The sequence below is a fragment of the Balaenoptera musculus genome, chromosome 2 (genome assembly GCF_009873245.2).
Source record: "Balaenoptera musculus isolate JJ_BM4_2016_0621 chromosome 2, mBalMus1.pri.v3, whole genome shotgun sequence".
Classification (NCBI taxonomy): domain Eukaryota; kingdom Metazoa; phylum Chordata; class Mammalia; order Artiodactyla; family Balaenopteridae; genus Balaenoptera; species Balaenoptera musculus.
In genome coordinates this window covers 68,970,614-68,991,979 of record NC_045786.1, presented here as the reverse complement: position 1 = coordinate 68,991,979, position 21,366 = coordinate 68,970,614, and the positions used below count along the sequence as shown (strand labels likewise).

Genomic DNA, 21,366 nt, shown 5'->3' with positions numbered 1-21,366 from the left:
GGCCCGCGCACCGCAATGAAGAGTGGCCCCCGCTCGCCACAACTAGAGGAAGCCCTCACACAGAAACGAAGACCCAACACAGCCAAAAATAAAATATAAAAATAAATAAATAAATAAATAAAAGATTACTATTAAAAAAAAAAAATTCCTTTTTAGTTACGCTTCCTGGCCAACTTGTGGACGACCTCACCCTATTCCATTATACCTTAGCACTGTAAGGAGCTCACTTGATTTCAAATGCAAAATTGAAGAAGAGAGACGAAAGAGAGAGGATACAGACCCTTGGTTTATAAGTCCTTTACAATTTGCAATTAATTTGCCTTAGCCATAATATTAGACAATAAGAGATATTTATGCTTTGGTAACAGTTGTAATCATTTATTACTTGCAAGCATCCACCGGGCTGTGTGTAAAGTAGTACCCGTTGGTAAATTAGTCAATAAGAAGAAATGAAGAGTAAAGCTTCTGAGCCACCAAAATAGATGTTGCAAAGTTGGCAATTCAAAGTTCATATACTTTGCTCATACCTGGGCCTTCAGAATCTCATTCTGTGTCTATTTACTCATTTCAAATACTGATTTGGTCATATGGATCTCCTTCCCAGAAGTGAGTAAATTAGAAAGGGGAGCGGTGCTAGAAGCAGGCATATTAACCACAGCCAAAGTGTTCTCTGAGAGCCTGACAAAAAAGGAGGAAACAGAGAAGTGGATGCAAGAACTCAATAAGAAGACAGGGACTTCCCTGGTGGTCCAGTGGTTAAGATTCCGTGATCCCAATGCAGGGGACCGGGGTTCCGATCCCTGATCAGGGAACTAGATCCCGCATGCCGCAAATAAAAAGATCCTGCGTGCCACAACTAAGACCCGGCACAGCCAAATAAATTTTTTTAAAAACTCAATAAAAAGACAGACTCACAGATGCAGAAAACAAAAAAACAAATTGGTCATTACCAGAAGGGAGGGGGGGTTGGAGGTAGGGAAGATAGGTGAAGGGGATTAAGAGGTACAGACCTCCAGTTACTAATATATACTGTGTTCATACATTTGTTCAACTGATCCTTAAAATAGCCCCGTGAGGTACATATTATTTTCTCAAGTTTATAGTTGAGGAAACTGAAGCACACAGAGGTTAGATAACTTGTCCAAGATTACACTGCCAGTAAGTAAAAGAACCAATATTGAACCCAGGTAGCCTGGTTCTATAGTCATGCATTTAACCACCGCACTATATTCCACAGGATTCACTATTAGATTGTCTTGGATGAAATACACTTTTTATTGCATTGTTGAGCTTTAAAAAAATAAGAAAATTTTCCATGAACATGCAGGCAAATTCTTATGTTACTACATAGGTTGAAAATTGTCATATAAATGTTTAAAAGAATCAAAAGTAAACTCAGGAATTGTTTTTAAAATGAGCAAGCAATTGGAGGCTATCAAAAGTGACTACTGAGCTCATGCACCTCAACTAGAGAGCCCGCATGCCACAAACTACAGAGCCCACCTGCCCTGGAGCCTGCACGTCACAAGTAGAGAAGAGAAAAACTGCACGCTACAACTAGAGAGAAGCCCAGGCGTCGCAACGAAAGATCCCGAGTGCCTCAACGAAGATCCCGAGTGATGTAACTAAGACCCGATGCAGCCAAAAACAAATATAAATAAATAATTAATAAATCTTAAAAAAAAAAAAGTGACCAGAGGGGACTTCCCAGGCAGTCCAGTGGTTAAGACTCAGCACTTCCACTGAAGGTTCCTGGTCAGGGAACTAAGATCCCACATGCCACGCGGTGAGGCCAAAAAAAAAAAAAAAGGGACCAGATATTTTGAAAAACAACCCCAACAACAAAAACTTTGAGATTAAATATATAACTGTTAAAGTTATATGACTAAAATTGAATTAGTGTTTGTGTAGTGGCAAAACTGTCTTCAAGCATTAGGACAAAATTAAGACATTTTCAGATAATAAAAGATGATAGAACAAAGTTGCAAGACTCACACTTCCTGGTTTCAAAACTTACTACAAAGCTACAGTAATCAAGACAGAGTGGTACTGTCATAAGAATAAATATACCGAGCAATAGAATAGAATTGAGAGTCCAGAAACAAACCCTCACTTTTACAGTCAATTGATTTTCAATGAGTGCCAAGCCCAGTCAACGAGAAAGAAGAATCTTCACCAGATGACGCTGGGTCAACTGGATATCCACATACAAATGAAGTTGGATCTCTACCTATATACATATACATAAATTTACTCAAAATGAATCAAAGACCTAAATGCAAATGCTAAAATATAAAACTCTTAGAAGAGAATCTAGGTATAAGTTCATGACCTTGGATTAGGTAACAGTTTCTTAAATATGACACCAAAAACATAAGCAACCAAAAACAAATAAATTGGACTTTATCAAAATTAAAATCTTTTGTGCTTCAAAGGACACTATCAATAAAGTGAAAATACAACCAATAGAATGGGGAAAAATATATTTGCAAATCAAGTATTGATAAGGGCCTAGTATTCAGAATATATAAAGAACTCTTACAACTCAACAGTAAAAAGATAACCCAGTTTTAAAAGGGGGTGCTATAGACTGAATGTCTGTGTCCTCCCAAAATTCATATGTTGAAACCTAATCCCCAGTGTGACGATATTAGGAGATGGAGCATTTGGGAAGTGATTAGGTCATAAGGGTAGAGCCCTCATTAATGGGATTAATGTCTTTATAAAATAGGCCCCAGAGAGCACTCTTGCCCTTTTGAACCAGGAAGTGGACCCTCACCAGACACCAAAGATATCAGCACCTTCATCTTGGACTTCCCAACCTTCAGAACTATAAGAAATACATTTCTATTGTTTATAAGCCACTCAGTCTTCGATAGTATTGTTGTAGCAGCTCAAATAGATAAGACAATGAGCAAAGAATTTGAATAGACATTTCTCCAGAGAAGATATACAAATGAGTATGTAAGTATATAAAATAAATAATAAGTAAAAAGAAATAAGTATGTAAAAAGATGCTCAACATAACTAGCCATTAGGAAAATGCAAATCAAAACCACAATGAGATACCACTTCACACTCACTAGATGGCTATAAATCAAAAAAAGCAGAAAAAACCCAAGTGGCGGCAAGGATGTAGAGAAATTAGAACCCTCATACAGTGCTGGTGGGAATGTAAAATGATGCAGCTGCTGTGGAAAACAATTTGGCAGTTCCTCAAAAGTTAAACACAGAAATACTACATGAGGACTTCCCTGGTGGTGCAGTCGTGAAGAATCCGTCTGCCAATGCCAGGGACATGGGTTCGAGTCCTGGTCTGGGAAGGTCCCACATGCTGCGGAGCAACTAAGCCCATGCGTCACAACTACTGAGCCTGCGCTCTAGAGCCCACGAGCCACAACTACTGAGCCTGCGTGCCACAACTACTGAAGCCCGCGTGCCTAGAGCCCGGGCTCCACAATAAGAGAAGCCACCGCAATGAGAAGCCCACGCACCACAACAAAGAACAGGCCCCACTAGCCACAACTAGAGAAAGCCTGTGCGCAGCAACGAAGACCCAACGCAGCCAATAAATAAATAAATAAATTTATGAAAAAAACAAAAAACAGAAATACTACATGACTCAGAACTTCTACTCCTGGGTATATACCTAAGAGAATTGAAAAGATATTTTCATACAAAAACTTGTACAGGAATGTTCATAGCAACATTATTCAAAATAGGCAAAAAATGGACACAGCCCAAATATTAATCAACTGATTAATAGGTAAATGGTGGTATATCCATACAATGAAATACTATTCAGTCATAAAAAGTAATGGCATATTGATACATGCTACAATATGGATGAACCTTGAAAACATGCTAAGTGAAAGAGACAAGTGCATATTGTTGGACTGCATTTGTATGAAATGTCCAGAATAGGCTAATCCATAAAGACAAAGTAGTTGCCAGGGCCTTGGGGGACGAGGGTCAGGGAGTGACTACTAATGAGTATGGGGTTTCTCTCTGGGATGAAAATGTTCTGGAATTAGAAAGTGATGGTGTGAATATACTAAAATATACTAAAAGCCATTAAATTGTACACTTTAAAAAATTGTGAATTTTACGGTATGTAAATTAAATTTCAATTTAAAAAACATGATAGTTCTACCAACAACAGATCTTCACTAAAATAATTTCTAAAAGATATTCTTCAGGAAGAAGAAAATGACTTTAAAAGTAAGATCTGAGGTGGTAAACATGCAAATAAATTTAAACAAACATTGTATAAAATGATAAATTTTTTTTATAAAATAAATATTTTGAAGGGCAAATAAAAAGGAATTAAAATAATGTTTGAGGGGCAAAGATACTGTTTAACTTTGATTTTGTTAAAATCAATATGTATAATAAAAATCAGGACTTCCCTGTTGGCGTAGTGGTTAAGAATCCGTCTGCCAATGCAGGGGACACGGGTTTAAGCCCTGGTCCGGGAAGGTCCCACATGCCATGGAGCAACTAAGCCCGTGAGCCACAACTACTGAGCCCACGTACCACAACTACTGAGCCCACGTGCCACAACTACTGAAGCCTGCATGCCTAGAGTCCGTGCTCTGCAACAAGAGAAGCCACCGCAATGAGAAGCCTGTGCACCACAACAAAGACCCAACACAGCCAAAAATAAATAAATAAATAAATAAATAAATGTATTTAAAAAAGAGAAAACACTAAAAGAATAGAAAAGGTATAAAACTTCTAAGTCAATATGAGGAAAAAAATGGAATAAGAAAAATATTACTCAATCCAAAAGCTGACAATAAAAGTGATTTAAAAAAAAAAACCCACCAGGTAAGATGGTAAAAAGAAGTCCAAATATAACTGTAATCACCATATATACTTACTAGACTTGCAGTTAAAAGACATTGTTAGATTGAATAAAATAAACTAAAATCCAGCTATAATGCTGTTTACAAGAAACACATCTTTAAACAAGACACATAAGCTTAAAAGTAAAAAGATAGAAAAGACATACTGAGCAAATACTAACCAAAAAGGGAGTTGGGATCTATATTATTAGACAAAATAAACTTTAAGACAAAAAAAGCGTTATAGGAACAAAGAACATAACTACATATTGATAAAAGATTCAACTCACAAGCAGGCATGAAAATTCAATACATAATAGGCATCTATTAACATAGCCTCAAAATATGTAAAGCCAAAATTGAAGAACACAGGGAGAAATTGACAAGCACATCATTTAGTGGATGATTTCAACACACTCTTCATTTATGGAACTAAACAATTAAAAAGTATAAGTCAATGGTCCTGTATGGAGACCTGCACCCAATGATTAGAGAATATACTTTTTTTAAAAATTGCACATAGAAACTACAAAAACTGACCAAGTACTAGGTCACGAAGTAATACACAACAGATTTCAAAGAATTGGTACCACACAGATCTCATTCGATGTATTTAAAGTCCCCTGATGTTTGGAAATGGAAAACTCTAAACTCCCAGTAAACCCACTGTTGGACTGCACCCTGCAGGCCTTGCAAGCCTTGTAGTAGCCCAGCCTCCAGACCAAAGAGCTCGGAGACAGCCAGACATTAATGGTTTATTGGACAAGGGATCTAACACGTCCAAAACAAAAGGTACGGGACTTCCCTGGTGGCGCAGAGGTTAAGAATCCGCCTGCCAATGCAGGATACACGGGTTTGATCCCTGGTCTGGGAAGATCCCACATGCCGCGGAGCAACTAAGCCCACGCGCCACAACTACTGAGCCTGCGCTCTAAAGCCCACGAGCCACAACTACTGAAACTCACGTGCCTAGAGCCCCTGCTTGCCACATCCAGAGAAAGCCTGTGAGCAGCAACAAAGACCAAACGCAGCCAAAAATGAATAAATAAATTTATTAAAGAAACAAAACAAAAGGTGCTGGAGAGACACCCCATGGCAGACAGCAGGAAAGACATGGCAGCAATCTTCGCTACTTGGGGGAGAAGTAAGCTGCCATTTATAGGGGGAATTGAAGTCAGGTTGACTCATCAGTTACCAAGGAAACCAGCGGCTGGGGCAGGGGGCAAGCACGTAGATAGTTACTAATTAAGTCCTATAATTAAGACAATTGGATGGTCATGTGAGTGAAGCAGGGCCTGGTTGAGCAGGGGATGTACAGAAACCAAGAGAACACCCATCTTGAATGGCCCGACCGTACACCCACAGTGATCTGCTCACTGTCCCACTGAAAGTATTCACCTCTCAAGGGCGTCTCCCCAACTCTCCAAGATCCCTTTCCTCTGAGAATTGTGCCACCTCCCCAGCAACTATGACTGTATCATAGGACTGCCCTTTATACTCCATTCCCCACTATGGCCACAGTTGTTTGAACTAGAGGTACAGCCCCAATTCAAAATGAGTCAATCAGAATCTCCAAGGAACCCAGGCTTAGGTTAGGGCTCTTCATTAGCTTTAAGAGATGGCCATCTCTTCTATGAACCCTGGGGAGCAGAGAAAGCTGATCTGGAAAGAAACTAGGGGTTCCTACAGAGAGGAAAGACCACACAGTAAGAGAGACTGAAAAACAGACTGACTAGAGAGAGGGACTTAGAAAGAGAGACAGAGAGACAGGTTGACAAATAGAGAATGTAGAACAAGACTGAGTAAAATTGAGAATGATGAAATAAAATTCATATTTCATGGCAAAACAAAATTTAAACAAATCTTTTTCTCTGCCTGTTTGGGTCTCTTCCCTCCACTTTAGTGTGTATTGTACATCTGAATTAACCAGACCTCCTTACGAGATAACATTTCTTTTTTTTTTTTTTGCCATGCCACGTGGCATGCGGGATCTCAGTTCCCTGACCAGGTGTCGAACCCGTGCCCCCTGCAGTGGAAGCACAGAGTCCTAACCACTGGACCACCAGGGAATTGCCTAACATTCCTTCCTAATCTCATAAAAGGCCACACCCCTTAGGAAATAACCTTCCTTCTTAATCTTGTAAGGGGCCATAATGACCCATGACCCATGCTTTTTACTGTGGATCTGGATTGTGTGAACTGTCAATAATTACATCATTTGACATATAAGCCTTTGTTTCAAAAACATATAACTGTGCTTTGACCTCTAAAAGGCAGAATAGCCTTCAGAGCTTTCTGAGAGACCCTCCTGGGTTATAATCCTCAGGTTGGCTTGAATAAGATTTTTTATTTCTTTCTTAGATCGACTATTGATTAATTTTTTTCATCAGTGTATGCATGGTATAGTTGGCAGGATATCAGAGATACCCCCTAGAGGACACCTGAAGTCTAAGCCAAACCGATGCTTTTAAGTGATGATCCTCAAAATTTTATTCAAGCTGTTTTCACTTAAGACTTGGAGTCTTAAGGGGTACTGGTGCATTTCCTAGGCAGGGACCTAGGGGAATCAGGGCAGGAGGCCCAGGGAAACATAGGTGGCTGAGTTTTTATTAAATTTGGCCTAAACTGGAAAAAAAAAAAAGTTGATACATGGTCTGAACAAAACTTTTGCTAGTGAAATGAGAGACTAAATTAATTCAGCTCTGAGAAACAAGGGACATCTGCTCCTTCCAGACACAAGGTGTTCTCAGGTGACTGAGAACCTAGTGGAAGTGTCTGAGGATCAATCCTCATGACTTGCAGCGGTCCTACAGGGGAACCCCACAACAACGATTAAGTAAATACTGCTCATCTGGGGACACACGATATAAAGACTGGTCATCTTAGACTCTGAGCATCCACAGCAGTTTTAGACTGTCAGAGGGAGAAACCGAGACATGTAAAATCGTCAAGCTACCCAAGGGTAACTCCTTGGGGAGCTAGACTCAGAAGCAGTACACCTCTGATCCACCACACTGCCCTCAGAAAGTTGTTCAGATCGTATCTCATATCTGATTTAGGCTACCAAATTGATAACGAGAAATTGTGCCTCAAAGGTGAAACAGCTCTCAGACAAGCAGCAACCTATGGGAATACCAGCTGGGATTATGCATGGCTTGTAAAACAGAAGGGAAGGGGGCAGGGCACAACCTTTGAAAGAATGACGTAGCCCGAGGACATGACATAAACTGATTAGAACCAAATGGGTCCAAGATGACAAGTCAAGTTGACTTCCACTAGACCTTGAGCCTCGGTATAAGCTCATTGTAACACATCAGCAAGCTAAATTACACACCCACAGGCACCTTGACAGTTCCAAGGCCAACCATAAGAATCAAAAAGTGGGCGGTGGCCCAGTTCCTGGAAATCCCCTCCCCTTCCCGAAATAGCTGGAATACTCCTCCCACTCATTAGCCTACGAAATTACCCACCCCTATAAAAACTGACAACCCCATACCCTGGGGCCGCTCTCACCTTCTGAGATGGCCCACACTCTGTCTGTGGAGTGTGTTTCTAAATAAATCTACTTCTTACCTATCACTGTGTCTCTCACTGAATTCTTTCTGCCATGAGACATCAAGGACCTGAGCTTCATTAAGTTCTGATCACACAGGTGTGTGATATCAGTTGGAAGACCATGTGTTTTGGCTGGGTTCGAGTCCCGGCCATGTGGGTTCAAGTCCTAATCTGGGTTTAGGCTGGGTTTGAGTCCCGGCACGTGGGTTCAAGTCCCAATCTGAGGTACATGGTTTCACTTGCAAGTTCTTAATTGGGAATGTGAAATAAAAGTCATATTTTATGTAAGACAAGAGAAATTTAAAAAAAAATCTTCTCTGCCCTTTGGCCTCCGCTCTCTCCCCACTGTGCGTTGTGTCTCTGCATTATGCATCAACCAAACCTCCCCCATCAGAAGGCTGCTGCTCAACCATAAGTAGCAACATTCCCTTAGCATCAACAAGACACCTCCTTAAAAGACGACATTCCTTCCTGATCTTGTAAGGAGCCACGTGACCCACCATGTGACACTTAGATCTGGATTATGTAAACTGTCAATAATACGTCATTTTGTTGCAGGAAGTGGGACCCCTTCCAGGGACCGAGAGTGGGCTCTTGTCTAACACTCAGAAATGAATTGCCCGAGGAGACATATGTGCTGACAAAGCAAGAGACTTTACTGGGAAGGGGTGCCCAGGCGGAGAGCAGCAGGGTAAGGGAACCCAGGAGAACTTCGCTGCTACATGGCTCACAGTCTCGGGTTTTATGGTAATTGGGTTAGTTTCCCGGTTGTCTCTGGCCGTTCTTTTTTTTTCTTCATTTTTATTTATTTATTTGGTTGTGTTGGGTCTCCGTTGCTGCACGCGGGCTTTCTCTAGTTGCATCTAGTAGCAGGGGCTACTCTTCATTGCGGTGTGCGGGCTTCTCATTGCAGTGGTTTCTCTCGTTGTGGAGCTTGGGCTTTAGTCGCGCAGGCTTCAGTAGTTGTGGCACGTGGGCTCAGTAGTTGTGGCTCGTGGGCTCTACAGTGCAAGCTCAGTAGTTGTGGTGCACGGGCTTAGTTGCTCCATGACATGTGGGATCTTCCCGGACCAGGGATCGAACCTGTGTCCCCTGCATTGGCAGGCAGATTCTTAACCACTGCACCACCAGGGAAGTCCCTGGCCAATCATTCTGACTCAGGGTCCTTCCTGGTGGTGTGCGCATCACTCAGCCAAGATGGATTCCAACAAGAAAGATTCTGGGAAGTTGGTAGGACATATGGACTGGAGTCTCCTCTCTCCTTTTGACCTTTCCCGATTTCTTCCCATTTGTGGTAACTTGTTAGTTCTGCATTCCTTACCAGGACCTCCTGTTTAAGATAACTCATGCAAGTGGTTAACTATGGTGCCTGGCCAGGGCAGGCAGTTTCAGTTAGTGGTTCCCCTAACAATCTGATTTCCAGCCCTCTGTCTCAAAAAATGTATATAACTGTGCCTTGACTTCTAAGGGGCAGAACAGTTCTCAGAGCTTTCTGAGATGCTCTTCCTGGGTGATAATCCTCAAATTTGGCTCAAATAAAATTTTCCATTTCTTTCTTAGATTGACTGATTAATTTTTCGTCGACAGGAACCCCATCCCGGGAATGGCCAAATTGGGGTTCCTTGGGCACTCCAAAACTGATTTTTCACACATAGTTAGAGAAAGCCACAGAAGTTCTTATTATGTCAGTCAGTCTGCTGGGTCCCTGCCTGCAGGGTCTACTGGAAACAAGAGTGGTAAGAATTTTTCTCCTTTCTAAGATTAGATTAGCAGGAGAAAATATTTGTAGGGCCAGCCCCTCAGATCTTTTGAATTGGAAAGACTTCTAAATTGTTAAAATTTTAGAAAGCTATCATTTTAAGCTATTGTACCTATGTTAACTGGTATACAGAAGCCCCTCAAACCTTCAAAATTCCAAAATAGCCTCATTGAAAGTTGTTGTAGGAAGCTAATGAAAGATTAATGATGTAAAAAGGTACCTAAAACAAAAAAGAAAACCTTTAAGACTCGCAACAACTGCTCTCCTCTACCCTCCTTTATTTGAGTACTCATTCTAGTAATCCCAGTAATCTGAACCTAGTAATCTGAATTGCCTTTCCATTCTGAAGAGACTGTTAAATGCTTACCTTTAGAAATGGTACCATCTGAAGCTGTAAGTGAGCCTCTTCATATCAAAGGTCAAACTGAGAGTCATAGTTATAGAATTTCTTAAACCCAGGGAGGATCCTCAAAAGGTTTTGTAAATGGATTACCAAGATGAGAGGTCATCTATCAGAGCCTGATAAGATTTTTTTTTTTTCTTCTCTCTTAAGCTAAGTTAGGGAAAGAAAAGCATTCCAACATAGGTGGATGGGTATGCCAGTCCTTTGATATCACTGAGGTGGCCATCCAATTCTTTGAGGAATTAAAAACAGCTGTCCTTGTTTTACAGACCTAGTCTTTACAGGACTGGTGGTGTGGCTCCAGAAACAATCCAAAGCCCATCAATCCTTTTACCACTCCCCAAATCTCCCCTATTTATCTTAAAAGTTTTGTAAGTATCAGAAACAAATTCTGGGAGTTCCCTGGTGGTCTAGTGGTTAGGATTCAGTGCTTTTACTGCTGTGGACTGGGTTCAATCCCTGGTCAGGGAACTGAGATTTCACAAACCACAGCACGGCCAAAAAATTTTTTTTAAATAAATAAATAAATAAATAAATAAATTTATTTATTTATTTTTGGCTGCGTTGGGTCTTGGTTGCTGCACACAGGTTTTCTCTAGTTGCAGAGAGCGGGGGCTACTCTTTGTTGTAGTGCACAAGCTTCTCATTGCGGTGGCTTCTCTTATTGCAGAGCATGGGCTCCAGGCGCGCGGGCTTCAGTAGTTGTGGCACGCGGGCTCAGTAGTCGTGGCTCGTGGGCTCTAGAGTGCAGGCTCAGTAGCTGTGGTGCATGGGCTTAGCTGCTCCTCGGCATGTGGGAATCTTTCTGGACCAGGGCTCGAACCCTGAACCCGTGTCCCCTGCATTGGCAGGCGGATTCTTACCCACTGCACCACCAGGGAAGTCCCTCAGATTAAGCTTTTAAAAGGCCTCTCAAGGGCAGGAAAGCCACGCCAAGGGCTTGTCACAGATTCCGCCTGTGATATCTATAGATTTGGGTGAATTCCTCCCATTTCCCCCCAAGTACCTTGAGACTCCTGTACCTGATAGCAGGTAGCCGTCCTTATTTGCCTGATAAAGTTGCTGGGAAACTAAGAGATTCCAATTTCTGGAGGGATCAGCTAGAGAGAAAAGACATGTTTCAGTTCTATTTACAAAGGTATAATTTACCAAATTGCCGTAAGTCATAATCAGCTTGAGAGTGATGGCCTAGATTCTGATGGCTTTGCAGTTCCCGGTTCTGGTCCTTCCTGATGTCTGGCACCCCTGTTACTTATAACCAAAAGTATTCCAGTGTGCGGTCCCATCTTTACTCCTTGGCTCTAGCTGATCCCTTTGCCTGGAACTCCACCTATCCTGCACTGCTTCCAACTTGGCTTGTCTAAGTTCTCTCAATCTTTCAAGATTGAGAGAGCTTGGTGACATTTTTCTCTACCAACTCAGCTACTGGAACTCTCCAAACTGTAGAGAGCATTCTGCCTGGAACGTCCTTGGTTGGAAACAGAAGCAGCCTGATTGGCCCCTCTGTCTTCCTGCCTGTGCCCTTCCTCCCTGCCATCTGGTGTCTGTCTTCTTACAGTTCACTCTCAGTAACTGAGTTATCAGCCAGTGCACAGCAGTCTGAGACAAAAACCCGGGGCTTTTTTGAACTGAACGTTTTGTCCATCCAGTCTGCAGAGTCTCCACAGGGAAAGGGAACACCCAGTGAATCATCAGCTGTTTGTTAAAGCAAAAGCATCTTGGGAACTGTGCTCTTAGCCTCACTGAAAATCATGGAAAGGACTTTAGAGGTGGTTTAGATTCAATCTAGATAAATCCTTCATTTAAATTTTTTCCTATTTATTTACTGATAATTTAGATATAATTTACACATAACATTGTATTAGTTTTAGGTGTACAACCAACCCCTTCATTTATTTATTTGTTTGTTTATTCATTTATTTAGGCTGCGCCACACAGCCTGCGGGATCTTAACCTTAATCAGGGATCGAACTCGAGCCCCCTGCAGTGGAAGTGCAGAGTCTTAACCACTGGACCGCCAGGGAAGTTCCCCAACCCCTTCATTTATAGGTGAGGAAAATGACAACCAAAGTCAGACAGCTAGCAGGGAGCACAACTGTCTTTGGAAGCAAGATGCTTAGAAAGTAGGTGTCATGAGCTCAACTCAATAGTGTTTCCTGTCTGAAAGAGAGGTATCTGCCATCCCTTCCCAGCCTCCACCTCCTGGTTTTGCACAAGCTTGTGCCCCTTGCTCCTGACAGCCACACCTTCGGCAAGCCAGCTCCTAGCTATCATTCAGACCTCAAATTAAATGTCACCTCCTCTAAGAAGCCTCCTCTGACCACCGTCCCCTCCAAATCTGGTGCCACTATGTGTAGTATATTTTATATACTCATGAAGGCCTGTCTACTTGCACACATGGGTTTGCATAGAATAGGCACTCAATAAATGTTTGATGAGTGAAGAAAGAAAAATCAAGTACCAGCTACTGCTTGCTGGAATCTATTTATTCAGGCCCTCAATGGAGAACAGAAAGGGAAGGCCATAGGTTGGGAGCCCAGTCAGCCCACCCTTCCCAGTGGCCTCTTTTGGTGAGTTTGAAGGGAACTGGATGGTCAGGTTGAAGCAGCACATACTCACTCCTGAAGCAGCGAGGCATCTGTGCTGTAGATAGCTGAACACAGACCCCTTGGCAGGGGCAGTCAAGCTTCCCAACCCCCAACCCATGCAGTCAGTGGGAGCCACTCCCTGGGAAGCATAGTCTGGAAGTAGGTCAAGGAGCAATCAAAGGCCACTAGGCCCCAGCCCTACATACACCCACTTTCTCAGAGGTCATGGGGATGGGGTGCTTAGCCAGAGAAATTTCTAATTGATTATGAACCAAACCCCTGGGAGCTGGGCAGATGCTGATCCAAGAGTACAAATCCAGGCCAGACCAGAGGTGGCCAGAAGGAACTGCACCGGGCCAGCCAGGGGATCAAGGAGAGCTTTTTGTCCTGATTGTAAATGATGCCCTCTCCTCCCCCAATCCCCTTGGCCTCTTTCCTAGTAGATTCTGGAGAGGTTGGGAAAGAGGCAATCAGTGCATCTTACTCAACCTTACATCCCTGGCTATTGATGCCTCCCAGATCACTTTGGCGCCATCCAGTGGCCTCTGATTTACTGTTTTAAACCAAACACCTTTTCCAAAAACAAAAAACCCTGTCCTTTTGGATCAGTCATCCAGTCATTTTACTCAAGGGACAGAGGTTGTTACCTGGCAGAGGCTGTTACACACAGAGGCTGGCGTCTGGAAAAGCTGGGCATCTTTAGAAGAGCTTGGAATAAAAAAAGAAAAAGCCCATCACTTCTGAGTGAGGTCAGCCAGCCCAGCTGGAGAAGGCAGCAGGCTGTGGGGGAATGCCAAAGGACCACTGGGCCAGCTTGCCAGACCCTGGGCCAAGCCATTGTATAAGCTCCCCAGTACTGGAATGAAAGAAAGGAAAAAAAAATCAGGACATGTTTTCAGCTTTGCTCAGGGGCCCAGAACATCTGGGAGGGGCTCACAACTCCAGGAATCTCTGCTCTTCTCTGCAAATGGAAAATATGATCTATGAGAACAAACTTGACCAGTAGAATATGCGTCTAGTCACCCAGCCCTGTAACTTAGGGTTAGGTGGCACTGTGCCTCATGCCACCTGGTGACCACTTTCCAGAGACCTCTCTGTCCCTCTGAGCAGTTGGCTCAGTTTAATGGTTTAAAGACAGGTCTGTGACTTCAAAATCAAGTACAAAATGTGCATTTATTGACATCTGTTCTGGGCCACACTGGGCTTCTAGAAAGAAAAAAAGCAAATATAAAGGGAAACACACTAATATAATTAGCAACCTAGGGCAGTTGTGGATACCAGGAGATGTTTTTTTCCAGACTTGGTAGAGGAACTATGATTACCCTATACTCAACAGTGTAACACTGAACGTGCACTAGAGTTCCAGATTCAGCAAAAAAATAAATGTTATTTATAATTCAAGTAAAAATATTTTACCACCTTTTATATGTATGAACTGTGATGGAGGCCTTGCTTACATCCTGTGGAGCAAGGCCAAGAAATATGTTTTATATTGGTTATTTGATCTTCAACATCAGATTATCATTATTGTAGAGGTGGGCAAAACCATGCAAAAAAGAAAATGAAGGACATTTCCATGTATGGCACTAAATGAAGAATGCTCAAAGCCACAGAGTTTGCCCATGGCCAATTTCCTGTGTTTCTTGTAAAGAACAGGGCAAAGAGGCTTCATTTTGACATTTTGGGGGCTCCATGCCAATCAATATCACGGGACAAAGACAGTAAGTAAGGGAATGAAGAAACAAACGAGCAAGTTGCACCAGAACAGATGGGCTTAAATTAACCGAGTGACAGTTTGGGCGTCAGTCTCACAATGGCTGTGGGGAGAAGGAAGTACCACAAGCCTTAGTTGCTCAGAGGCTGCTGAGCAACCCCAGAAACCCTCAGAGAGGCCACCCCTCTGCGCCAGCGCTGGCCACCCTGACTTGCCCGCTGCCTCCTTGAGGGCGCTCTTCCCCTGACAGTGCTTGCGGGGGAGGGCCGGGCCGGGATGCTTTGGAGGTACTGGAAGGCACTCTGACGGCCCACCTGCCTCTCTATGCAGTTAAAGGTCAGGGCCACTCCCACATTGCTCTTCATGACTCTGGAGGAGCCATCAGATGTGCCATCAAAGCACCGGCCAAGTGCAATCTCCTTGGCCGTGCGAGGGTCCTGGTCAGTGACAGTGTAGATGCCATAGTTGTGGCCCAGTGGGTCCAAGGGCGCCAGCATGGTGTACTCACTGGTGTCGTTGTTGACCGGCAGTGGTAGGTGGTTGACCAGGTACTCATGCAGCATGGAGTTTACGCTGACTCGATGGCAGCTGCCCTGGGGGATAACCTTCACCAGCGTGCGGTCTACACGGTCCTGGTCATAGAGCATCCCACTGCACTTGAACTCCAAACAGGCAGCTGAGACATTGGGCTGGTCCCTGTCCCGCGTGCTCTTCACATCCCGGATTCCGTACAGCTTTCCCACTGTCTGCCGGTGGGTGCCCCCCATGTTACGGGATCGCACGTTCACCTCCAGTGGCCCCATGATCTTCACCTTGATATAGCAGGCCCTGAACTCCATTGGCTTGGGCCACCATGCCAGGTAGTCTTCAGTCCAGCTCATGGGGTCATCCTCGTTGAAAGGGACCGTGTTGTAGTCATATCGATCCCCCTCAATCTGGTAGAACCGGAAGTGGGCCGCACTGGGAGGTACTTCCTCGCATGCCTGGAGGTTCTCAAATGCATAGATGGGTCCATTGCTCTCCTCAGCTGAGTTGGGCCTTGGCTTGGCCATGCTGATCTGGAAAGCTGTCTTCTTGACCTGTGGGTCCTCATGGTCTGTCCGGCGGTACTTGAGCTTGTTGAGGTAGGGCTGAGGGACACCAATTGCATTTGGGTTGAATTTAGGAGAAGACTCCACTGCTTCCAGTTCTTCCCCAGCCAGGCTGGCTAAGACATAGGCAGAGTAAGCATCAGGGGACTGGTCATCGCAGAAGGCAGGCAGACAGGCCCCATTGGGGCCAGTGATGACACTGTCAAAGCGGCCCCAGGCCCTGGGGTTGGAGGAGAAGCCAGTCCTGGGCTCCAGGTTGATCACAGAGACCACGACACCCTGCATCTGCTCACTGGGCAAGAACCTCTGACTTCGGTAGGCCCTCACCTTGATGAAGCACCTCCTGCTTTCAGGGACATCCAGGTTAAATAGCCTCCTCTCACGGATCTCCATGTTGCCCACCAGGAAGGTCCTGTCTTCCCTTCTGTTCCGCCTTTGGCTTTCAAATTTGAAGTCACCTTCCTCCTCCCACAGCCCTGTGCCTGGGTTGAGTGACCAGAGTTTCATCATGGGCAAGTGCTCTGGCATCTTGACCTGGGTTGAGTCGAGGTGGACCTTCACCTTGCCAACATTAAGTGACTCTGAGGTGGCCTCATCTGTGAAGTCCACAGAGAACATGCCATATGTCCGAAGGGGGAAGATGTCTCCTTCATCATTGATGAAGTTCAGGTCACTCTGGGCAGCAGTAGCTGTGGAAATATTCCGGGGATCCAGGAAGGTCACACTGGCCTTTACTTTTCCTGTGTAGGGCTCCCCGTTCTGCCGGTAGAAACTCTTGGATGGGATCTCCAGCTCAGCCACAGGATCTTCACCAGCCATATCCCCCAAGGGGATAATGTTGGTCTCCATGGCCTCCAAGGTGATGGGCTCTTTCCACCGAAGCATCTTGATCTCATGGAACACCGCACTCCCCTTCTTATTGAAGGGCAGCACTTTGGTGGTGTTGACAAACTTCTGCAGCCTGTCCACAAATGTGAGCACCAGCCTCTCAGTGTCCTGAGGGACGTGGAGGGTGAACGTGCCCTTGTAGCCAGTCATGCTCACACGCCTGTTCCCCATGTACACGTGGCCAAAGCGCATGGGTTCCCCATTGTCAGAGGCGCTGACGCGTCCCCGCACGATACTCTGGGTCTCCGTACACCGCTGGCAGCTGCACTCCGTGGCCACCTTCGTGGGCAGCGTGTACCCACTGCACTGGATCTCCCTCTCCTCTGTTTTGGAGATCCCACAGCAGTTATCCACAGCATCCTGGCACCTGATCCCATTATCCTGCTGCCCTGCACAGGTCTTGACAGGGCAATGACCCACATCATAGTAGAAGGAGTTGGTGGCATTCTGGAAACAATCATGGGGCAGCTGGATAAGGTAGCTCTCGGGGGTTGGGTTGCAAGGAGTCTCATCGGGGGCTATGGAGGGAAATAGTTTGGATATTAAATGCAAGTTCTTTTCCTACATAAAGGGAACCTCAACCTCCCCTCTCTGCCATACTTTAGGGTTTTCAAAGTACTTGTGTGATCCCAACTCTCACAGAACTCCTCTGAGGGAGATAGAACAGCTATTACTAATTCCATTTCACACACAGGGAACAGAGTTTGCTGCTGAGACCACTAGAGTAATCGTCCTAATTGGAGGGGGTCTTGAAAATTCGTGAGGGTGTTTTGAGTTACCATCAAAATTGGCAGTGCTACTGACTTATAGTGGGCAGGGGGCCTTGCAGCTCTGTTTTCTGCAGTGCCTGACACTGTCTCTCATAAGGAATTCTTCTGCATCCTGTTTGACTTTCACGTATTCTATAGACATTCATGTAGGTGGAAAACTTGTTTAAAATTATCGGAGCCTGGTATTTTCTACATGACTTTACCATACATTGAATTTTTCAAGAATGCAACTACCATATAAATCAAGCTAAGATTGTACTTTGTTTAGCTTGGAAAAATACCAAGAATTGCTTCTTGTCTCAGAAAAATCATGTACCTACAACAATTGCCCAAGGAATGTGAAATGATGCCCCTGTATCCATCAGCATTTATAGCTGTCACATTCATGGTGACTGGATTCAAGTGCAAGTGTCTGACCTCTTGGTTGATGTTCTTGTGTCATTATGCCAAAGCACTTACATATTGAAATACATACTATTTTGTATTAAAATTATTTTCTTTGTATTTCCCTTTTATGTTATTAGGGCCATGTGCATATATATTTGGAAATTATATGTAGTTATGATCTATAAATTTAACTTTAGAATAGTAAAAAATATTTTTAATTGAAAATATTAAAAATTTAAAGTATTAAGAATAACTGGAAAAAAAAAAAGAAAGAAAGAATAACTGTAACAAGCAGGGAGCATTGGTATAATGAGCTGGGAACCACTGCTGACAGTTTTCCACATCTCCTCTGCCAAGGTTCAAGTGCCCTGTGTCCTGCCTGCCCTGAGGTGTGTTACTCAACTTTCTTGGAGTCTCTGAAATATTTCAAAATCCTTCCAACAAAATTTCTTCTGCCTTTTGTTTGCTTTTGTTTAGGACAATAACTAAAATATCCTCCTTCTCCTTCACTTTCCAAGTACAGTTTACTGATTGGTCTTGGCCTCCAGTCTCTCCTCCTCCAGCTCACTTCTAGAAACCAGCTTTAATCAGGTCCCCCTTTCTTGTAAAGCCCCCTCAGTTTCCCACTTCTATACCTTGCTCATGCTGGCCCCTTGATCTGGAATGCTCCCATCTCCATACACACAGACCCTGGCCATTGTTTAAGACCAGGGATTCACAGCATTGGCTGCAAATTAGAATTACCTGGGGGAGATTTTAACCTGTGCATGACCAGGCCACATCCCAAACCAATGAAATCAGGCTCTCTGGAGGTAAGACCGAGGCGTCAGTATTTTAAAAAACTCAACAGATGATTCCAACGGGCGGCCAAGGCAGAGAACCACTATTTAAGCCTCAAGCAACCAGCGATAGTCACTCCCACCTGGAAAGTCTCTGTCTCTCATCTATAGAGTCCACAACTCTTTATCTCCTGTTTTAACTACATTTTTTCCATCTTTACTGACTTGTCTCTTATTTCTCCACCCGTCCTGGAGTGGCAGCTCTGTGAGGGTAGGATCGAGGTCTGTGCCATCTTTGTGTCCCAGAGAGCACAGCACTGTGCACAGTCCAGAAAAGCCCAAGGTTTTACTGCCCAGGAATGCCCACTGGGGTGCTCCCCAGTGCTGTAGCAGGGGTTCCCCAGGGGCCCTGACAGTCTTACCTATGACAGTCAGCCGGGCGACATGGGACTTTGCAGCCCCAGCGTCACTCTGGGCCTTGCAGAAGTACTCCCCGGCCTGGTCCCGCTGCAGGTTCCTCAGCACCAGCTTGCTCTCGTGTTTGTAGAGGGAGGGGTCCAACAGTGTGCTGTTATGGTACCTGCAAGGGATGGAGAGGGACGGCCTGAGGGGGCAGTAGGAGGGCTGGTATCCTTGGGGACAGTGCCAGGAGCAAGGCAGATGGTGGACGGGTCCCTGCAGACACCAACACCACCACTGACTCAGCTCATTCAAGAACACTGACTGGCCTGGGAGTCAGGGGACTCGATTCTGAGTCTCAGCCCCACCACTAACTGGCTATGGACCCTTAGACAAATCATTTCACGTCTGAGTTTCAGCTTCCTGTTCTATGAAATAGGAGCAGTGATTCTTAGCTGACTCCACAGAATTGTTGAGAGGGTCAAACAAGATAATGGCTATAAAATGTTTGTGAAGGGTAAAGGACAGCCACTGGGGACACTGACCTTGTTTGCCCTTGTCTGGGAAATTAGGGCTGGGGAACCTGGTTCTGTGTCCCAAGGATATGAGTCAGGACCCCAAGACCAGAGCTGCTCTGGGGGGACCCCAGCTTTGATAGGACAACAACAGGGCTTGCTTGTTGTCTGGGTGGCCTCAACCCTGCTGGCCCCCACTTGTAAGTGCCCGTTTCCTGGCTCTGCACCAGGGCCTTACTTGTAACTTTATTCTATCGGTTATTGTCATGATTAATAAGTCCAGACCCAATGCAAGAAAGCTCTGGTTTCCAAGAGGAGAACTGGGCCAGGCAGCTGGCAGAACACTCACCAGAAATACTTGTCTGGTTTGGGCTTCCCCGTGGCCTTACAGCACAGGGACACACTCTGCCCAGCTCTCCGTGCTTTTGTCTTGGGGTTCATCACAATGTATGGAGTCTCTGAGACAGAAGATGAGACATGGTGTTTTGGGTTTTTCTTTGTGACAGGTTCTCCAGAGCCTTGCTCCCTCAGGTATTTTGACATGTGTTAAAATTGTACAACTTCACACACACCACCCAGCCCCTCTCTAATGGTCCTAATAAGTAGCTGGTCCAGAATGGAGTCCACTCCATCTACTCAGCCTGGAACCTGCTCCCATGGCCTCTCGGGCAGCATCTGGGTGAGGCAGTGGAGAACCAAGGGGACCTTGTACCAGCCAAGATTCCCAAACACTGCCATTGAGACAGAGCTGGCTGCTCTGCTGACTCCAGCAGAATTTTCTGGCCATTCTGCACCATTTCTGAATTCCCCCAGCCTCTCTCCCTATGCCCTTCAAACGTTATACTGTATTGTAATTGACTATGTTAGATAAGGTGACCAGGAAAGAACTCATACATTTGAGGGAGCAAGCCATGCCAATATCTGGGGGAAGAACACTCCAAGCAGAGTATATAGCAAGTGCAAAGGCCCTGAGGCAGGAGTGTGCCCGTGTGTTTGAGGAACAGATAGGAGTAGAGTGACTCAGTGTGGGTGGAGGGGACTATAATAGGAGAGGAGAGGGGAAGAGAGAAGAGAAGGAATGGGGGGGTCTGGCAGATGATGTTGGGACTTGGGGATTTTTGAGTTTTACTCTGGGCAACCTGGGAAGCCAGCTCTTAGTACTGTAATCCTTTTATTTAAAAGTCCAGCCTTCTCCCCAGCCCTATCCCAGAGAAGTTAAGTACCTGCCCTCATGAACTCCGCCTTGATGGTGGCTGCCTTCAGTCTAGTCTTAGGCGTTGTGAGCCTGATAGGGGCAAACTTGGCCTTTGTGATCTTCAGGATGCTTTTGCCATCGGGGCACAAGCCAGGGACTCGGAACCTCCCGCTGCTATCCGTCTGGGTCAACAGCTTAGGTGTTTTGGTCAGGACGTAGACAGTAGCCCCTGAGGCTGGGGCACCCCCGGGGAGGGAGACAGCCCCATACAGCACGAAGTCCTGGCACATGCAGGCGTCACAGTCAGCATTCACCTGGCCCATGGGGCAGGTCAGGTCACAGGCTGTGGAAGAAGGGGCCACATGAGGAGGGCATGTGTGGATTCTGGCCCTCCTTCAGTCACGTCCCAGCCTGTGGACTCACATATGCTTCCTCTCCCCCTTAGGCCTTTGTTACCCTTCCTCATCAGCCTGCAT

At 45.0% G+C, this 21,366-nt stretch overlaps 1 protein-coding gene across 5 annotated transcripts in view; it reads right to left on the bottom strand.

The window, feature by feature from the left end:
- Positions 1-14,306: 14,306 nt before the first annotated feature.
- The window catches only part of LOC118890977 (cartilage intermediate layer protein), a 34,465-nt gene continuing 27,405 nt past the window's right edge, over positions 14,307-21,366 (bottom strand). For all 5 annotated transcript variants that reach the window (XM_036844464.1, XM_036844466.1, XM_036844467.1 and 2 more), the window contains 4 exons: positions 20,919-21,233; positions 20,045-20,153; positions 19,204-19,361; positions 14,307-17,363 (listed from right to left, as the gene is read on the bottom strand). In XM_036844464.1, the coding sequence (XP_036700359.1) occupies positions 14,998-17,363; positions 19,204-19,361; positions 20,045-20,153; positions 20,919-21,233 (2,948 nt within the window). In that variant the 3' untranslated portion in view covers positions 14,307-14,997. The remainder of the gene's footprint in view (positions 17,364-19,203; positions 19,362-20,044; positions 20,154-20,918; positions 21,234-21,366) is intronic.